General features: G+C 43.8%; 2 protein-coding genes across 2 annotated transcripts in view; one reads left to right on the plus strand and one right to left on the minus strand.

Annotated features, from left to right (window-relative positions):
* The first annotated feature begins 1,915 nt into the window (after positions 1-1,915).
* sec22a (SEC22 homolog A, vesicle trafficking protein) lies at positions 1,916-11,934 on the plus strand. The gene is made up of 7 exons (XM_083682490.1): positions 1,916-2,057; positions 3,039-3,249; positions 5,904-6,067; positions 6,508-6,687; positions 8,277-8,395; positions 9,019-9,084; positions 9,653-11,934. Exons 2-7 carry the CDS (start codon positions 3,068-3,070, stop codon positions 9,851-9,853), a joined length of 912 nt encoding a protein of 303 aa, XP_083538616.1. The 5' UTR covers positions 1,916-2,057; positions 3,039-3,067; the 3' UTR covers positions 9,854-11,934.
* A 4,058-nt stretch (positions 11,935-15,992) lies between these two features.
* adcy5 (adenylate cyclase 5) overlaps positions 15,993-19,222 on the minus strand; it is a gene marked incomplete at both ends in the record, with an annotated part of 63,938 nt that continues 60,708 nt past the window's right edge. The window contains 6 exon segments of the mRNA XM_083681466.1: positions 15,993-16,121; positions 16,249-16,373; positions 16,772-16,976; positions 17,277-17,540; positions 17,811-17,943; positions 18,943-19,118. Of these exon segments, the coding sequence (XP_083537592.1) occupies positions 15,993-16,121; positions 16,249-16,373; positions 16,772-16,976; positions 17,277-17,540; positions 17,811-17,943; positions 18,943-19,118 (1,032 nt within the window).

A 19,222-nucleotide genomic window follows, 5' to 3' on the forward strand; every position in this document is an offset into this window, starting at 1 on the left:
GTCTGGCGTAATCAACCTGGAGGGTTAAGGCTGTCTTTAGAGGCTTCAAATATTTCCAGATATCGAGCCCTAGAGACAGCAACCTGCCAACAGCTTGATACAGTACATTGATTTACAGCCCAATGGTTCTGATCATGTAAAATGAATATGCCTTTAAAGTATACTGCATGTACAACACACTGTCAGTTCATTATGGTTCAAGTCTCAGTTCTAGGAACCAATGACTTCACCTTGAAATCATATTATGCAATGTCCTCAGCAACAACAAGAACAAAAGGTAAATGCTGAAATGTTCACCACAATCGTGAGATAATCAGCTTATTAAAACAGGAGTCTGAGGTATCAATCTTGTGGACCCTTCCGCTTTTACAGTATGTAGTCTCTGTCACTGTGAATGACAGCACCAGAAGTGCTAAACATTCCCCTTGGACAACTGACTATTCATCAAGTTGTCAACAGTACAGGAGGTAGAAATTGGAGGACCATTCCTCATTCCATTCCATGCATTACAATACGCCTGTCCTTCGATTTCTCCCTCCACCAGCCTCCACTGACTGTGTGGCTTTGGTAGGTATGTCCGGTTGTTTTCACTGTAATTAATAAAAAGTGCAGTCTGAACTGTTAATCTCATAACAACACCACCACCATCATCACCACCACCACCACATACAACAACAACAACAACAACAACAACAACAAAGTAGAATACTGGATTAGCTGGACTGGATGTATTTTTGCAAATGCAAATGACTCCAATGGGGAGAACAGGGACAGCCAGCAGCATTTATCTGATGCTCCAAAACAGAGGCGAGATAAAACTGTAGTGTGTGATCTGAAAATCATTATCAGACCTGAACCATGGTAATTACAAATGTGAACTAGCTCATAAATAATCCAGCGATAGCACAGACAGCGTTAATTCATATGTACATAGCAGGGGAGGCTGGTGGAGGTAGAAATCGGAGGATGGGCTCATTGTAATGCATGGAACGGAATGAAGAATGGTATCACATGTTTGATACCTCCACCAGCCTCCACTGGTACATATGTAATGCGACATGAGCTGCATGTTGAAGTAGCTTTGGTTTCACCTGAGAATTGGGCTTTTGATAATAAGGGCACAAAAACTGTGATACCATGGTGGTGATTATCATCCTATGAGCTCAATGCAAGTGACACTAATAAGGTAGGTTTTGCTCTCCTTGAACCTTAGATCCAGTAAATGATAGAGGAGAAAATGTTAATGGCGCCCACGTTCTGTCTGGAGTGACATTAGGTCCTGTTAGAAGTTTTCTTTTCAGGTAAATGGGTTTTATTCTTCTGAGCCTCACTCAGTGTCACAAATACATCACCTGGGGCTGAACTGAGACCCAATCCCTGGTCTAGTGAAGAGGTACTGTGTGAAGTTCATTATACAGGTTCATTAACTTTATGAGCACCCCTGAGTGCTTCCCCTCAGGCATGATGGGAAGTTAAACACCTGTCCATTTGCCTGAGGCACAGCACCTTTACATTTGTTGCCCACAAAATCTACTTCATCAAATGGCCCCCGGAAGCATTCATCTCCAAACCCTAAACCTCATCCACCCAGAGGAATGAATATATGCCATTTTAGAATAGCCTCTGGGAAGAGACATATTGTAGGTCCATATGTTGCATTTGAAGGCTTATATCAGGATTTAGTATAGGACTAACCTTCAAATTAGACCGTGCAATGAATATATATTGCTATATTTATATGTGTGCATTATACCAGAGAGCCTATAAACTAAACTTAGAATTCAGATAGCATCAGAGCATCTATTCCTTTTTGGTGCTGATGAGATTCACGTTGGCAATACCCATAATACATAGCGAGCGCACGGCCACGTAAACATACGCAGCTCTGTCCTGTGCTTTACTCTCTTTGGCTGTGTGTGCACAAGTACGACCGTACAGTAGCTGTGGAATGTTGTGAAAAATAACCGGTACCCGGTGATGCGACATTCAGTCAAACGGAATAAAAGACCTGCCATTAAATCATCAGCGGCGCACGACTGACACATGCTTTTGTTCAGGTTAGCTCATGAATAAGCAGTGATTTCATATTCCAGCTATATTTGGGAGGCCATGAATCTGACAGCTAGCTTGTGCTGCTAACCAGCGCAGCAGAGGGATGTTCTGAATTATTTCCTAACGAATGACAGTTAGCTTGTAGGCAGTGCTAGAGCACTGATTAGGGGAGGGCTAGCTAAAGGTGGAGTTTAAATTCATGGGACATCGATGCAGTTTGTATTAGCAATTGATTTGCTCTGGGTTGGGACACTTGCCACTGAACATGCAATGCTATTCAGCTAGCTAGTGCATCATTGCCAATGTAGTTTTCAGAGGGACTGAGCTGATATAGCTAGCTATATGTTGCTAACAAGTCAGATCAGTACCTATAAGTGCTTTATGACTGGGCTAAACCCATTCTAGCTCAGTTCACGTATTACAGTACCAGAGCCGGAGGCAGTGGCAACAGTCTCTTTGACAGTACCAGTTTGACTGTATTGCATCTGACATGAATAGCTAGGTTAGCTAAAGCTAACTATCCAATATCGAGGGGGCACAGTTGTCGCGAGACCTCAGAATTCTATGCTGGGTACCAAACCTGGCAAAATATACAGGAACAGCGATATTTCATAGTCAGAGACAGACCGTAATAAATCATTTAGAATTTCCATGTTTTATCAGGGACCCATACAATAAAACATGAGCCATAATGAATGATTGGTATATTTATATTCATGCAGAGATGGAAAAATTTAATTTAAGTAAGACAGCACATAAATCACAATGGTAATCCCCTTTGAATGAACAGGTGAACACATGCATCCACTCTTTGTTTATTTGGTGTATCATTTGCATAATGCCACTTTGAAGGTGAAGGCAAGTTTCCACAATAATAATAGTTAATATTAGTTTTCTATTCTACTCTATTCTATTCTAGTCTATTATATTCTGCTCTATTCTCCTCTACTCTAATATCCTTCAATTCAACTCTTCTATGTTTGCAGGTCACCAGCGAGCGTGTGAGAGCTGTACGATGTCTATGGTGCTGTTTGCCTCTGTGGTGAGGGTGGGGGATGGACTGCCCCTCTCTGCCTCCACAGACTATGAGCAGGACAAAGGCCTGCAAGAGACCAAGAAACACCTCAAAGGTCTCTCTAAGAAACTGGGCCAGTTTCCTGACCGCTGCACTCTGAGGACTGGACAGTACAACGTCAAGTAAGTAGTCCTCTGTGGCTCAGTTGGTAGAGCATGATGCTAACAAGGCTATGAGGCTATGATTTCGATTACCGCTGGGACCATAGATGCTGAAAAATGTATGCACTCACTGCATACATAAGTCGCTTTGGATACAAGTGTCAGCTAAATGGCATATATTATTATATTAAGTAAGTGTTTTCTCACACAAGCATTGCTAGCTTAAACATAATACTTAAACATAAATACTTAAACATACTTAAACATAAATACTTAAACATAAAACATAAACATAATACGTCACGGTGGTAGGTCTGGGTATGGGAGCTGAACCACGCAGTGACGCGGACCCTGGGAACACACACTTATACAGGGGGGAATGGGTTGTTTTGTTTTGTTTATGTGTAGTGTGTGTGTTGGAGAAATAATAATAAAAATTAAAAAAAAAACTATTGAAGAAAAAAGAAGTAAGTGTTAGTTGAAACACACTGGTTAGGTTGTCTCAGGCTTTTGTTGGACGTGGTTTCTACTCTGGTTATTGTAGGGAGGTGTTCTATGATATGACCACTAGGGATGGGTTCAATTATTTGAGTAATTGATTAGTCACTAGCTGGCATCCAAACTGATTTTAAAATGAATAGAAAAAGACAACTTTTCCCTCACTTTCAGTGGTACAAGCCACTTGTCTGTGAGATTGTGGGTGGGATTTGTCTCGTTTTATCCAAATGGAGCAGATGAAACAGACGTCAAGTTGTTACAAACAGTAGCCCTGCTATTCGAGTTGCTCCAACCGAGTCTCGAACTTGCGACCTCTGACTTGCCAACACACGTGACTGTCTCCTCAAATACCCGATGTAAACCAGCTATGCTATCGAAAAGCTAGCAATTTGACAGTGCAGGTGGTGGGGTTGTTTGAACTTGAGGAGTGAGTTTACCATCTCAACTCAGTTACAGAGGCCCTGCTCTTTACTTCACTCAGTGCCACTATCAAATCACTCCACTCCAAATACTTGATTAATCGGTTCTGGCCACCGTCAATTAAACGATTACCAAAAACTTGCATCAAACCCATCCGTAATGAGCACCCAAAGTTGGTGGCAGTTTGGTTTTATCATTTAGCTTGGGATGATGCTTCACTATTTACCCCATTTCTTCTGATCCTAAGGCAGCTGTCACCAGCTTAATGTTCCTAGTTGCATCAGTGCTGTAGAGCTTTAATTTCCCTAATGGGAATGTTTTGACAGGTTTCTAAATTAAAGCTGTGTGAGTCTTGTTTCCAAAACACGACTGGGGCATTCTAGAATACTTAGAAATCTGTGTACAAGTAAATGGGTTATTAGCTTGGCTAAATAGTCCCATTAAGGCAGAAGATATTGTCTTGAATGGAAAGGAGCACACATACACACACACACACACACACACACACACACACGCACACACACGCACACACAGTCAATCACTTAGCCAGCCCTCTCAGAGCTGGGCTGTCTATCCTCTATCTAAAGACCCCTTTAATACCAAGTCCTTGAATCAAAGCTAACATTGGCCCATGAAGGAAAGTGATGGAGAAGGGAGGAAGTGCCAGGCACCATCTAAATCACTCGCTAACCTAATGTAAGATTTAAACATCCTTTTCGGCAATGCCTAACCGGGATCTATCGGTCCTCCGAGGGGCTGCGGGGGCCGTGATTCTCCATCCTCCCGTGCCTGCCGGCGCTGGCGACACCGCTATTCATCACCCAAAACTTCATAAGGCAGAGGGAGGGAAGAAAGAGAGGGAGGAAAGAGAGCGAGCGAGATTGCTGTCCCACTCCTTTCTTCCCGCTTGGGTGTGAGTCATGTGTTTGTTTCATCTCCCTGTGGAGACATTAACACGGGGAGACAGACGCTGGCATCTCCCTCTCACCCCTCCGCCTTACACTGCAGCTCTATACAGTCACTTAAGGTTCAGCCTCCATGCCACCTGTTATGCAAATACATAGAATGCTAATCTATAATTTATTGATAGATTGGTTGGAAACAGCACTGTGGCACGGATCCTTTGTGCCGTGTTATTTTCATAGAAATGGTAATTTGTTTTCATTTTTTACAACCAGCTAGCCGCCTGCAAAGGATGCTGGATTGTGATGATGTGTGTTGCACAGATCCTGTGTCTGGCTGAAGGGAACCATTTGTTACCACATTCTCTGGTGGAGACCGCATGTACTTCCTGCTGTACAGCACTGTAACTGCATTAGCCCCTGTAATGTTGTCCGCTGGAGATAAACTGTCTGGGGAAATTGCTACTGAGTCCCATGTGAAGACTCAAAGAGCTGTGTGTCTCTGTGTGTTATTGATGAATTAGTGATTTCATTACTGGTACTGTATGTACACTTAGGTCTTTGGAGTTTGAGATCAGTTCCACACTGCTGTCTTTTACACCCGAGCCAAAAGATTCCGATGATGAAATCACTTTACTGGAGACGGGGGACTCTGTAGGAGTTTGTTTGTATGAGAGTATGGGTTTGTGTGTATCTCTGTGTGTGTGTGTGTGTGTTGGAATCTCCAGACTCTGGTTTGGCAGGAAGTAACTGTATAGCAGTCTGTCAGAATTCCAAGCATCCTTTGAAAGAGGAGAATTTCATGGTCGTGTGTGTGTGTGTGTGTGTGTGTGTGTGTGTGTGTGTGTGTGTCAGTTTCATCAGTTCCCTGGGAGTGGGCTATCTGATGGTGTGTACAGAGAACTACCCCAACGTCTTGGCATTCTGCTTCCTGGATGAGCTTCAGAGGGAGTTCCTCGTCTCATACGACACCAAGCGCATCAACAGTGCTGTGCGCCCCTACTCCTTCATAGAGTTTGGTGAGTTCTCCCCCTTGTTCACCAAATAAACCCTCAACTAGCTTTAGCCTACTTTGTCTGATTGCACACAGGGCATTCTGGTTTTGAAGCTTCCGATTACAAAGCAATGAATTATTTCAACACTGCTCTAAAAGTATACCAATGGACATGAATGAAAATGTGTACCTACAAGTGTTTTATCTGTATTCTTGACAATGTATACAGGGCCCTTCGTAAGTATTGGAAAAAGGAAGCATTTTGTCTTCTTTGAGCTCTATACTCTTGGGCCCTTCACCATACACACACGCCATAATAATCGTTTGATTTCAAATCCAAACTGTTGGAGTATAGAGCTCGAAAGAAGACAAAATGCTTCCTCTTTTAAATACTTATGGAGGGCCCTGTATGGCCATTGTGCTCAACGTGCAATAGTCTGACGTTGTTTGTTATGCCATCCTCAGACAACTTCATCCAGAAGACCAAGCAACGCTACAACAGCCCCCGTTCTCTCTCCACCAAGATCAACCTGTCGGACATGCAGACGGAGATCAAGCTCCGGCCTCCCTACCAGCTGTCCCCCGAGGACCTGGGCTCCGTCAACGGCTTCTCCCCCCACACCCCCTCCAAGTACAAGGGCATAGGTACGGTAGGGGGCACCTCCTGGGGGGTGGGGGGGGTGTTGTCCCTGTTGAGTTGTCTTGTCACCCTTCACAGACCCACTCCTTACAGTACAGCAGGGGTTGCTACTGCTACGTCTTATCTTACACAGTCAGCCGTACAAAACAAAAAATATATGCAAAGACCAGTTTGTGCACATCAAGGATTTTTTTTTATTTTGATAAAAAGTGTGTTTGATGGGTTTTAGGCACAGTAACATTTATACAGTGCTGTATATGAGGCTCCCTCCTCTAAGGCTTAACTCCTAAGGTACGACTGTGTACTGCTTTCCTTTAAAGTACATTCATCCACCTCGTTCTAATCCCAACCCCTCCGTATCCCCCCCAAGCCTTCTGATATCTCCCATTGTCAGGTGTTTAGCACATAAACACCTTCCATACCTTACGGACAGCCTGGTGAGGGAACATATTGGAACAGAGCCAACGTTAATCACATGAAAGCACTCTGTCTGCCTGCCTGCCTGCCTGTCTGTCTGCCTGCCTGTCTGTCTGCCTGCCTGCCTGCTACACCTTTGCTACAGTAGCAGCTGCCTTTGTGTTCCACTTCATCAATAAAGTTTGATTTGATTTGATTTGATTTGACTTTGTCACTGGCCCCTTCACCAGTGGTCTCTGGCTGAGACAGGCCCTCCTAAGACCCCTGCCATCCCAGCTTTCTGGATCAGTGCCCCTGTATCCACTTTCACACCTCAGCGATCCAAGCTAAGTGATTCTGCCCTGGGTCACTGCAGCTGTTGTGACAACCCCCCTCACCCCAACAACTGCTGCATTTTTCTATTCACTTCACTATTTACCTTGCCCTAGAGATAATGAAACGGTAATCGCACAACATTGTCAGAACGTTGTGTCGCATTCCACGTTATCAGAATTTTGCGACATACAATTAATGCAGCAGGATTGTGGAGTTTGAGATGATCATGATTGAGAGAGTTTTAAGATGATCTACCGGAGCAGTGGCTGACCGTTATTTCTATTGACTCAACCATAGTTTAGTCTCCTGGCACCAAATCTGTTGTTGTTGTTGTGATGTTGTTTAGATTGTATTGAGAGCCTCCATGGCCCATTGGCTGGTTGTGTTAGTGCTCCATATGCTGGTAGAGTGGACCGTCACTGGAGACACCTAAACAAGCGTGCAGCGCTGTCACTCTGACATGATGTAGATATTTGGCTGTCAAACTTGGTCCCACTGTAATACAGTTGACTAGTGTTCATTATTTCGCTTTCCCTATCATCGCAGAAACGGAGACAGTGTGAAAAACTATGCAGGTTAGAAGACAATGAGGAGATTTATTTATTTTTAATCAGTTTTCAGCTATATTAGTGACTCATCGCGTTAGCCACGTTACTTGTACAGTACCAGTACCCGTCTTGAATATCAAATAAAAATATTTGATCACGGTCCAAAAAAATTGCTAAAATGGCTTTAGTTTCTAGTCTCCTATGGAGCTTCCAATAGGAACTATGTTTGTCCCCCAGACAGCTTTGTTGTCAAGGTATTCTTTGATTATGATGCAATGACTTTACCGGCGATATATCATGTCCCCTCCCTGCAGCTCCCACTCAGATCCTGGAGCCTGTGGCTCTGGCAGGCATTGTTTCCTGTGTGTTGAGTGTCCTCTGTGGTGGCCTCAATCTGCTGCGTGGGGTCCATGCCATCGAGAGCATATTACAGGTAAGGCTAACTCAATTATGTGTTTTTGCAATGTAACATTCAAGCTTTCTGAAAGCACCCTAATGGTTGTTTAACAATGACATTGTTTAATCGCTAGCGATCAGGGAATGAGATCCCTTGAAAGAAATATTTAATTTCCGAACGCTGTTTTTGTGCTTTCTAAAGTTGGAGTGTCCTACCTGATACTCGGTTTGAATAGAAGCATGTTGATACTGCCTAGGGTGGACTCGCCGATTTTCGCCTTTCTGTCTCTGGTGACTGCTTATTCGAATCGTGCGCGTATGCAGAAACACAACAGCTAATGTTCGACACTGCAAGTCCATTTCGGGGGGTTATATTATTATTAGGGAGGATGTTGTTTGGAACTTCAAATTGAATTTCGCCACGATGGCCAGAGGTGGCAGATATCCAACAAATTTACGCCCCGCTCCTTAAAAAAAAACACCCTGTAGAGACACATAATCATTGTATTCCAGATGCTATTAATAGTTCAGTGACTGGGTGAGTTAGCGCTCTTGCAGTTCTGCACCGGTTTCATCAAAACCATGTGTGGAACTGTACTGGAACCTGCTGTACTTAAGTGACCTGCAATTAATTCCTCTCGTTTCCTTTTATATCCACAGAACGACGACAAAGATTTTAATTACGTGATTGCCTTTTTCTTGGGCACAGCGGCCTGTCTGTATCAGGTAAGTGATCGCTACACTAAGGAGCTGCCTGTCTGTCACCAGCCGAGTGAATGACTAATAGCCCCACACTTTACATCCCAGCAGGCTGGTGTTCTGACTGCAAGGAAAGGGGATGGTAGCAAGATAGGCTCGCCTGTGGTTTTCACATCACATTGTTTTCTTTATTGAGTCTACGGCAGAACCCTTTTTTCAGAACCCTGATAGCATGTAATAACGCCTTTTATAAACTGGACCGACTTGAATCAATGTTCGATACTCTCCAGGTCAAATATTTGGGTTAACTCTCGATCAAAAGTGGTCTTGAATTTTTCTGTCTGTTTAGGGACGTTACACTGGAAATTAGCTCAAGCTAACATGTTAAAGGTGCAATGCATCTGGCTTGTTGAAAATTCTATATGTCAATATTACATCTGTCCCTACTCCTAAATAAACACATAAAGAAAGAAAGATAGTTGAAAAAAAAAACAATAGGATATATTTGTGTCCTGCAAAAGTGAGTCAAAAGTAAAACATTTACTAGACTCTAGTAACTAGAGCTTTACTCCTGGTCCTCCTCATCCCTGTGCAGTGTTACCTGTTTGCCTACTTCTCCGTGTGGAGGAACAGCAAGTCCTTCCTGGCCTTCGCCCTCATCTGCCTCTGCAACATGTATCTATATGAGCTGCGGAATGTGTGGCAGATCCTATTCCACGTGACGGTGGGCGCCTTCATGACCCTGCAGATCCAACAGCGCCAGCTGCAGGGCAAAGCCCCCGACTACAATGTCTGACACAGGAAACAAGCAACAATGGACTACAACCTCAAAACTACAAAACCCATAAAAACGACTGTTGTCTGAGGAAGTGTGGCCAAAGATGCAGGGAGGGAACAGAGCCCATTGACCCTGCACTCTGGTCTCTCCTCTCTCCACCACACGCTGCTCTGTAGGCCAGTCAAAGCCTGAACGCCACTAGACCCAGGCGGACTAAGCTGAGTCTTCTCTCTAGCATGGCCTAACAAGTCTGATACGGTGTGATGTTTCTGTCACCTCCAGATCTACCAACAGTGTTATCTGAATGTCTTTTGTGTAATCTGGAGTCTTGACGTAGATTTCGTCCTGGGACTATGCAACGCCTCATAGGCTTATATCATATCTTGTATGTAGAGCATTTTTTGTGGTAGCTATTTATTTGTTCATCTCTGTATGTTCATTGCCTTGGGGCTAGTAAAGCTTTTTTTTTTATAGACTTTGTTCCAAATTATTTCAAATTATGTTTATGATTTCTAGAAGCAAATAACTCTTGATGGGTCCACTGCTGTTTAGACACTGATTTTAATTATATTTTTTATTTAAATTTAGTTTGAGATCAGTACGTGTAACTCAGCTTTTTATTGGTGTGATTTGGAGATTTATATGAAATTTCAATGCACGCAAGTTAAAATCTCAAATCACAATTTAGCCCACAACATAAAACTCTCACTAAGTTCATAGACAGTCAATGCTCTGAACATGAACATTCTTCAATGTTTGTCTTAGCTTTCTCTCTCTCTCTCTCTCTCTCACACACACACACACACACACACACAATCTGTTACTACCATGTTCTTCTCCCTTGCAGACAGTGGCTTCTTGACATCAGTCATATGCTGGTGTTTAACAGCCTAATTGGACATGTCATATGATAATTCCCATGATGTGATAGTAGTTGTCCCACTGTTGTCAGGACCTGATACTACTACCCCTGTCAGGCTCTGTCAGCCTCCGGCATTGCCCTTTGTCACACCCCAACAGCCACTGATGGAGAGAGCTCCAGTTCAGGGGAGGGCTGGTGGAGGTAGAAATCGGAGGGCTCATTGGAATGCATGGAACGTATTCCATTCTATTCCATGCATTACTGTACAATAAGCCCATTCTCCAATTTCTGCCACCACCAGCCTCCATGGCTCCAGTTAATGTACCAGTGGAGGCTGGTGGAGGTAGAAATCGGAGGAGGGGCTCATTGTAATGCATGGAATGGAATGAGGAATGGTATCAAACATATTCCGTACCATGCATTACAATGAGCCCCTCCTCTGATTTCTGCCTCCATCGGCGTCCCCAGAACCAGACTTTACCACACTGTCATTCTAAAACCAAAGCAGATGGAAGTGTAATGTGCTTATCTTCAAAAGAACTGCTTAACTTAATGTCTTTTTTTTCCGGAACCATATTCTTCTTGAGGATTGTAATTGCAGATATGTTTGGAATGTCGTCCTCTCCGTTTCAGTGAACTTAATTTCCCGTAAAAATATGATGTCATTTTTCATTGTAACGATAAGTTCAAGGATTGTGCCACGGTTGTTGTTGGAGTTTTAATGTTGTGGGTGTTTCCATGGACAATGTGGAGATGATCACTGCATGATTAGAAGTAAAAACATGGATCAGAATAGCAATATCAGGTCCTACTGGCAACACCTGTATCTCTGGGGACTGTGCCACTAGTTCCAACCAGGAGAGGCTGGTGGAGGTAACAATCAGGCTCATTGTAATGCATGGGATGTAATGAGGAATGTTATCAAACACAGAGCAGAGGACGGGGCTCATTGTAATAAATGGAATCGAATAGGGAATGGTATGTATTGATACCATTCCATGCATTACAATGAGTTCCTCCGATTTCTGCCTCCACCAGCCTCCCCTGGTTTGAAGCTGTCTGATCAATGGTTCCCTGCCTACATTATCTTGGTTAGTCTTCTGTGTCAAGTGGACCACTATACACTTTGCACAGCTCTAAAACTATCCAGGTCCTTTCATGTTTTAATGCCATTATGCTGTTTGGACTGACACATTCTGCAATCCCATTTTATGTAACATTACACAACAATAAACAATTCCCGTTTAAAGATTGACTCAGGATTTATTGATGTCATTTCTAATCTTCTTGCATGTCAGTGGAGGTAGAAATCGGAGGACGGACTCATTGTCATGCATGGAATGGAATGAGGTAACTTGTGTGTTTGATACCATTCCTGATTCCGTTCCATGCATGACAATGAGCCCGTCCTCCGATTTTCTACCTCCACCAGCCTCCCCTGATGTATGCATGGCATAGTGGGATCACTGGGAGATTTCCTTAGCCATCCTCATTTAGTGTGTAGATATCGCCTGCATCAGAGACATACCAGAACATAACAGACAGGTGGAAACCATACTAGCCCTCATTTATTTCACCTGAGAGGTAAACACATGAGGACCCAAAGGAGTAATGAAGTCTTAGTTCCTTCAACCTGCTGAGTTATACAGTATATTTCATTTCCCCTTGTTTCCCCTCTTTGAGAATACGTTTGGATTTAATACTGTATCACCAGACCCGGATTTCTGGCAAAGCTTATATTAGTTACAGAAGCACTATTGGAGACATAGTAATGATTATGATATGATGATTATTATTATAAGTGTGTGCATTATTAGAAACTGCTATTTCCTCCAGCGCCACATTGAGAATTAATGAGCCGGGGTGCTGATGTTCCAGGTAGGCTGTCATTGTTCACGCTCGCTCTAATAAACCAGGAAATGTGAGGTTGAATGAAGAACAGTTGGAGTGTAGAGAAAATTGGAACTAATTTGTGTAGTGCCATTGAAGGCAGAAGCAGAACTGACGTCACAGACGCTGTGTATTTGTGATTCCGACATAATTGAGGTTATTTTCACACAGCATCAGTTGTTCACAGGTGCGTGCTTCTTGAAAGAAGATGTTTTCAAGTCTTCACTTCAGATGGATTATTATCACGTTATTCTGGTCTTGTCATAACATTGTCTTCAGCCAGCTGTTGTCGTCATTAGTTTATCTGTGAATGTTGAACTTGAACTTGGTGAATTGTTCTAGTCATTAGTACAAATACCCTTTTCGTTCAGCCGTTTAGGGGCTTAAGGTATTTAACAAGTAGGCTTCATTTTCTCTGAAGGCACAAGGTCCATTTTGTCTGGGACCATTACATTTAAATTAGAGGAAAGTCTAACACTGAAATAAGTTAAAAATAATTTATGGACGATTTGGCAAAGAAACTGATTAAATCTTATTGGACTTAATGATCAGAGTATTAAGTTAGATACATAATACTACACATATGCTGTAATATCTCATTCCCCACTTTGGGTTGTTAATCAGTGAATTACCATATTTCTTTCATCTACCCAACACGGTATCATTAATAGTCGAGATGAAAAGAAGACAAAAGGAGATAACTGAACCCCTCTTGAGCATAAGTATAGCCTTGGTGTCACAATCCTTGTGAAGGAGCACTGCTGCCCTCCTCTGGTCAACATTGGAAACACTCAACTCAAAGCGTCTCAAGCTCAAATGACTGGCTTGTCTGGTACCCACTTCCTCAAAACCTCAACCTTAAGGTACAGGTTGTTGAAACTTCAAGTGGCCTTTCTGGAAATCACTTTGCCCTTATATCAAACAAAAAGTAATGACTTAACAGGTGAAACATTTCAGCAGTTTATTTGAATGTAAAAAAAAAATAGCATAGTGTTTGACATGATAGAAAGCAACAAAGACAATCCAAGATTTGCCTCTGAAAACACACTGATGCCATTCTTCCTCTAGTGCGGACCTCCATCAGGATGTTCCTACTTCCTGTCTCAGGTATAGGGGGAGGGGAGCCGGGCTTTGCCCCCCACCACCCCAACAGAGACAGTCTGTCCTGACTCCTGAACCCGTACCCCGCCCCTTCCATCCCCACCCCCTCCACCCCCACCCCCACCCCTGTTGTCAAGTTTGAGAACGTTAAAGGTAAATGGAATTCAATGGCACTGTATTTTCCTAGCTTTTGAAAAGCCCAGCTACTGAGAACAATCCCAACCTCCTATAAAAAAAAAAATAATAATAATAAAAAAAATAAAAACATGTGTCCTAAAAACACAACCAATGACACACAAGTAAGTAACAGTCAAAAATAAGAATAAGGTCACGAGAGCAAAAAAAAAAAAAAAATGGCACCGTATTCAAAGAGTGAAAAATGGGGGGGGGGGGGGGGGGGGGTGAATTGATTATGGAAAAATACAGTAGTAGGCTGTTGTGTACGGTTACGAAGGAATGGGTTTCTATGGGACGTTTTGCATGAAATGAAAAGCCATCAGAAAAGACCAGAGTGCATCTTATCTTCATATGTACCTGTGTCCACAAGGTCGTGGAAAGTGACATCTGGCAAACAAGACTGCTTCTCAGAAACAAATCATGCTCAAATATCACTAACAGTTTAGTCGCTGCCAATTGTTTTTATGGAGACGTGACATGCGACGACTGTACTGTCGGGGAACAGACAAACTGGAATGCAGTGGGTTAGCTTGTTGACACAGATATGAGAGAAATGGCGCCAGATACCATGGTATGCTGTAACACTGAAAGGGAGTGGACAGCTCTATGATAAACAGGACCGGGATAAACACATACAGCAGGTCACAGGGCAGCGTTCCCACATGGACTCCCACCAAGTTGATCCTCATTTACACAAGGACGTCATCAGTATATAGACTAAGTATAAAGGCCTCATCGGAGATCATTGGACATTCATTGGGTCGTACCATCTGATTATGCAGGGGTGGTGGAGTGGGGGGTGGGAAGGGTGACAGAGGTGTAGTGCAAAATAGCTTTGAGCACCATAACGACCTCTACGGGCTGTGTGATCGTACGCTGAAGGACATGATTGTGATGCCTATCCACTAAAGTAGGCAACAGTTGGACAGCTAAACCAAAATGTGGGAATGAAAAAAGCAGGTGAACTACAAAGAAAACTGCCAATAAAACAACGCCCCCCCCCCCGCCCCCTCGCGAATGTGCATGATTGATAGTAATAGGTCTCTATGTACAGCCGAATACACATTGGTGTTTATAGATATTTCTCTCTAATATATTAATGTACAAAATATAGAATCTAAAATATCTGATAGGGTTTGGTGTTTGGAGTCAAAATACAAAATGTTGAAAATACAAAAAAAGCTTTTCATTGACATCCTCATTTCAAAGTGTCTTCAGTTAAAGCGTGTGTGTGTTTACTGAATGTGTGTATGCGTGTGCGTGCATGTGTGTGTGAACATGCGTGTGAACATATGTGTGTATGTGTGTGTGTGTGTGACTGGGGAAGAGTTCTGTAGACTCCCACGCAACAGAGCAGTCTCAGTCTGAACTCTATAAAGGGTTGGATAGTGCTGCTGTGCTGGCTGGCGCCATGTTTGTTTGTTTGTTAGTTAGTTAGTTAGTTAGTTGGTTAGTATACCCATGGTTTGGAAAATTGCGATATCTGTATTCTGTACCACTCCAGTGTACAAAGACAACATGACTTGTAGGGACAACAACTGTTTCACATATATACCGTTAATAGTTATATATACACATAAAACAGACCGTGTGTGCGTGTGTTTTACATGTATATATGTTTTCAGTGTCTTCATGCAGGGCTTGTTTTTGAGAAACTTGGATCCTTCAGCAGAATGTCAATGGAATGTCACTCTTGGAGCGATTCCTCCAAGAACTTTAAGGAGACTCAACTCTGAGATGATCAGATCAGCTCAGGGCTCTCCTTATCTTTCCGGTGGAAACAAGACCTGGAGAGGCAGCTTTTAGAAACGCGTCTCTGCAGTCTGATTGGACGTCTTTGGTCTCTTCAGTGAACCCCCAGGCCCTCTAAGTCCCTCCTTCTTACAGTTCCCTCTCAGAGAGGTGGCGGGGGTCTCCTCCACTCTGGCCTGTCAGAGGCGGACCTCTGCAAGTAGGGGGAGGGGTTAAATGTCATGAAAGGGAGCGTTTAGTCCTTGGTGGTAGTCCTCCCAAGCGTGTACAGGTCCATGAGCCTGTCTGCCAAAGGCTTGGGGTCCGCTCCCTGTTGTCCGAGCCCCCCCCCCCCCCCCGCCCCATCCCCTGCGCCAGTGACACAAGAAGTGGGTGTTAACTGCTGACAGGTCCAGCGTTGAGGAAGTAGGTCATCATCTCTCCTTTACCCTTGACCTTGACCACCCCTCGACACTCTAGTGTGTAGTTGTAGGAGTTCAGGACTTGGTAGAGGTCAGAGGTCACCTGACGGGGGGGGACGAGATGTGGTTTATAAATCACAGTGAGAAAATAGCAGTGATAGTGTAATTGACATTGTGTGTGTATGTGTGTGTGTATATGTCTGTGTGTGTTTGCGTGTGTTGTCTGTTACCTGGATCCTCTCAGGCACCCCGGTGCTGTCCATGCGGCTGGCCACATTGACAGTGTTCCCCCAAATGTCGTACTGGGGTTTCCTGGCCCCAATCACCCCCGCCACCACTGGCCCCATGTTCAGACCTGCAGGAGGTAGTCAGGGACATGATCTCTCAAACACATCTATTCCACATAATCCTGACATTACTGTACAACAACTCTTGATCCATTTTGTTTTTAATAATAATAATAATAATAATAATAATAATAATAATAATGTATTAGATGTATAAAGCTATTCATTATACAAGAATAATCATAAAGTGCATAAAATAAAAGATAAAATAGAAACATTTTAAAAAATAAAATAAAAAACAACAAACAAAAACAAAACAAATGTATAATCATATCAAAAGCAGCAACAAAATCTATTTTTTTTTCTTTTCGTTTTTGAGATAGTATCACTTGGACGTAGTGCATGAATAATCCACTATTACAGCAACTGTGAGACAGTGAGTAAAACATTGATCCTGCAGCCTCACCGATCTTCATCTTGAAGTTGTTGAAGGAGTGTTCGTTTATGTACTTCATCTGGTCCATGAGGCGCATGGCGTAGTCGGCCAGAGCCCGGATGTGGGAGCGGCCGGCCTTGTCGTAGGTGGAGTCGTTGAGGCCAGAGGCGGCCATGTAGGTGCTGCCGATGGTCTTGATCTTCTCCAGCTGACGGAACTGGTCCTCACTGATGATCTGTAGGTTTAGGGAGGGGAACGGGGGAATGGGGAAGAGAGTGGTTAGTGGTTGAAATCTCCTGGTGAGAAATAAATAATATTATAGGGGAGGGTGGTGAAGGTAGAAATCGGAGGACGAGCTCATTGTGGTGACTGGTCCCTGAGTTCTCTACACAACAGGGTTAAGAATATTGCCACGACACACAGTAGGGTTATATGTCATGAGTATCCTTACAGAAAAGAGAGAGACAGCATTTACTCTCACACAAACACAAACGCACACGCACACGCACACACACACACACACACACATCCCCACCTCATCAAAGTCGGCGATGATCTCGTTGAGCAGCCTCAGACACTCCACCCCCTCGTTGTTGGCCTCTAGCTCCACGTAGAACTCGGAGAAGTTGCTGATGGAGGCGAACATGACGGCCACACACTCGCACGACTGGTAGTACAGCTCGTCGTTGCGTCGTTCGCGCGCCAGGAAGTGGGCGGCCACGTCCTTGGGCAGGATGTTGTGGAGGAGGCGGCGGTTGTAGGCCTGCAGCTCCTCCATCTCCTCCTTCTCCTCTGTGGCCTGGAGAGAGGAGCAGGGAGATGTCAGTCATACACTGAACAGCCAGTCCCCTGATGAAATACAGACTGTTGAAGGATTTCAACCTTTACTGAAGAGTCTATTGAAGAGTAAGCTAGGGGCCTTCAGTTTCGAGGAGCGATGCAGACATGCATACACGCACGTACGCACACGCACACAGACAAGCTTTCACACACAAGCTTTCACACACGCGCGCACACACACACACACACACACACACACACACACACACACACACACACACACACCTACCTGTAGTTTCCAGAGGAAGTCGAGCCTGGCTGTAGACTCCACCTGCTGTGCGTGTAGATACAGCGCCAGGACGAAGACAGTGATGACCACTGGAGTCATGATCTTCAGAGGGACCTTGGAGTCCATCACACAGCTGGCAGACAGACAAGGGGGACACAGGAGAGACATGAACCACCGGTAACAACATGCTTCATGAATGCATAAATACTGTATTACTACCAGGGGAGGCTGGTGGAGGGACAAATCAGAGGACGGGCGCATTGAAGAATGGTATCAAACACACTCCACCAGAGGAGTACCAGCAAGAACCTTCTGAGTCACCCAGACTACTGTACTGGATATCACTAATTTGACAACTGAACCCTTGTATTGATGAACCATATATCTACTGTACATTTTGGTCAAATTTGGTGATAGTGACATTTTTCTAGTTGCACAGTCAATATGAATCAGCCAAAGTTTTGATGTTGTCTACAGACCATAAGTATACAATATGTATTTTAGTTAAAGTATGATCCAGAATCAAAGATCATTCGAATTTGAAAACGGCAAACACATGGTTCTTCGTTGCAATGGGTTCAATGACAGTCATAGTATATTTCAATGAAACGGTTGTTTAAATCTCACCTCGTCCCATTGATGTGCTCGCTGTGAAGAGAAAAACAAAAGAGAGATGAACATTTGAGGAAGGGAAAAGCAAAGCAACGACTCCGTCCACCCCCGTCCAGAAGACGGATGGCAGTGGACCAGTCTGAGTCTGACACCATCAGCAGCCATCCATTATCAGGAGAGACTGCGCCACTAAACTCAGGAGGGGAATTGAATTAAATGCTCTGCCTCTTGACTGAATGGGCACGGATCAGCACAAGTCATCCATTCAAACAAGTCACCTTAATCTAGAGCAGACGGAAAGCACTGGACGATTTATAAACGTTAAGGTCGTACTTTTGTATCTGCCATTAAGGCTAAAGCAACGTCATATCAAATGCTATCTCTAAACAACACTGCCCTCTGGTGGTTCAGTAACCCCTTTGCTCCGTTAGTCACCCATCTGCACGCACACACGCATGCACACACACACACACACACACACACACACACACACACACACACACACTAGTCGGTGACTCACATGGCGTTGGCCATCACCAGCAGGTCCACGTTGTCGAAGAGGCTGACCTCGGGCACCTCCATGATCAGCACATAGAAGATCTCGATGAAGAGCATGAGGAAGAGCTTACCGATGCTGCTGACCTGCAGGAAGACGGAGCAGGCCAGCAGGCTGAGCAGCACACAGGAAGAGAAGTACTGAGGAAGAGAGAGAAAGATAGATATGATATCTATCAGAAGAGTGATTTTTTTTTCAAAAAAGGCATGGTTTTTTTTGTGTGAAAAGGCATGGCTGTAAAATA

This window comes from Argentina silus (assembly GCF_951799395.1).
Source record: "Argentina silus genome assembly, chromosome: 12".
Classification (NCBI taxonomy): Eukaryota; Metazoa; Chordata; class Actinopteri; order Argentiniformes; family Argentinidae; genus Argentina; species Argentina silus.

Coding starts and splice junctions, on each gene's coding strand:
- sec22a (XM_083682490.1), top strand. CDS start 3,068: ATGTCTATGGTGCTGTTTGCCTCTGTGGTGAGGGTGGGGGATGGACTG. Junction 6,068..6,507: donor CTACTCCTTCATAGAGTTTG/GTGAGTTCTCCC, acceptor TGCCATCCTCAG/ACAACTTCATCCAGAAGACC. Junction 6,688..8,276: donor CTCCAAGTACAAGGGCATAG/GTACGGTAGGGG, acceptor CCCTCCCTGCAG/CTCCCACTCAGATCCTGGAG.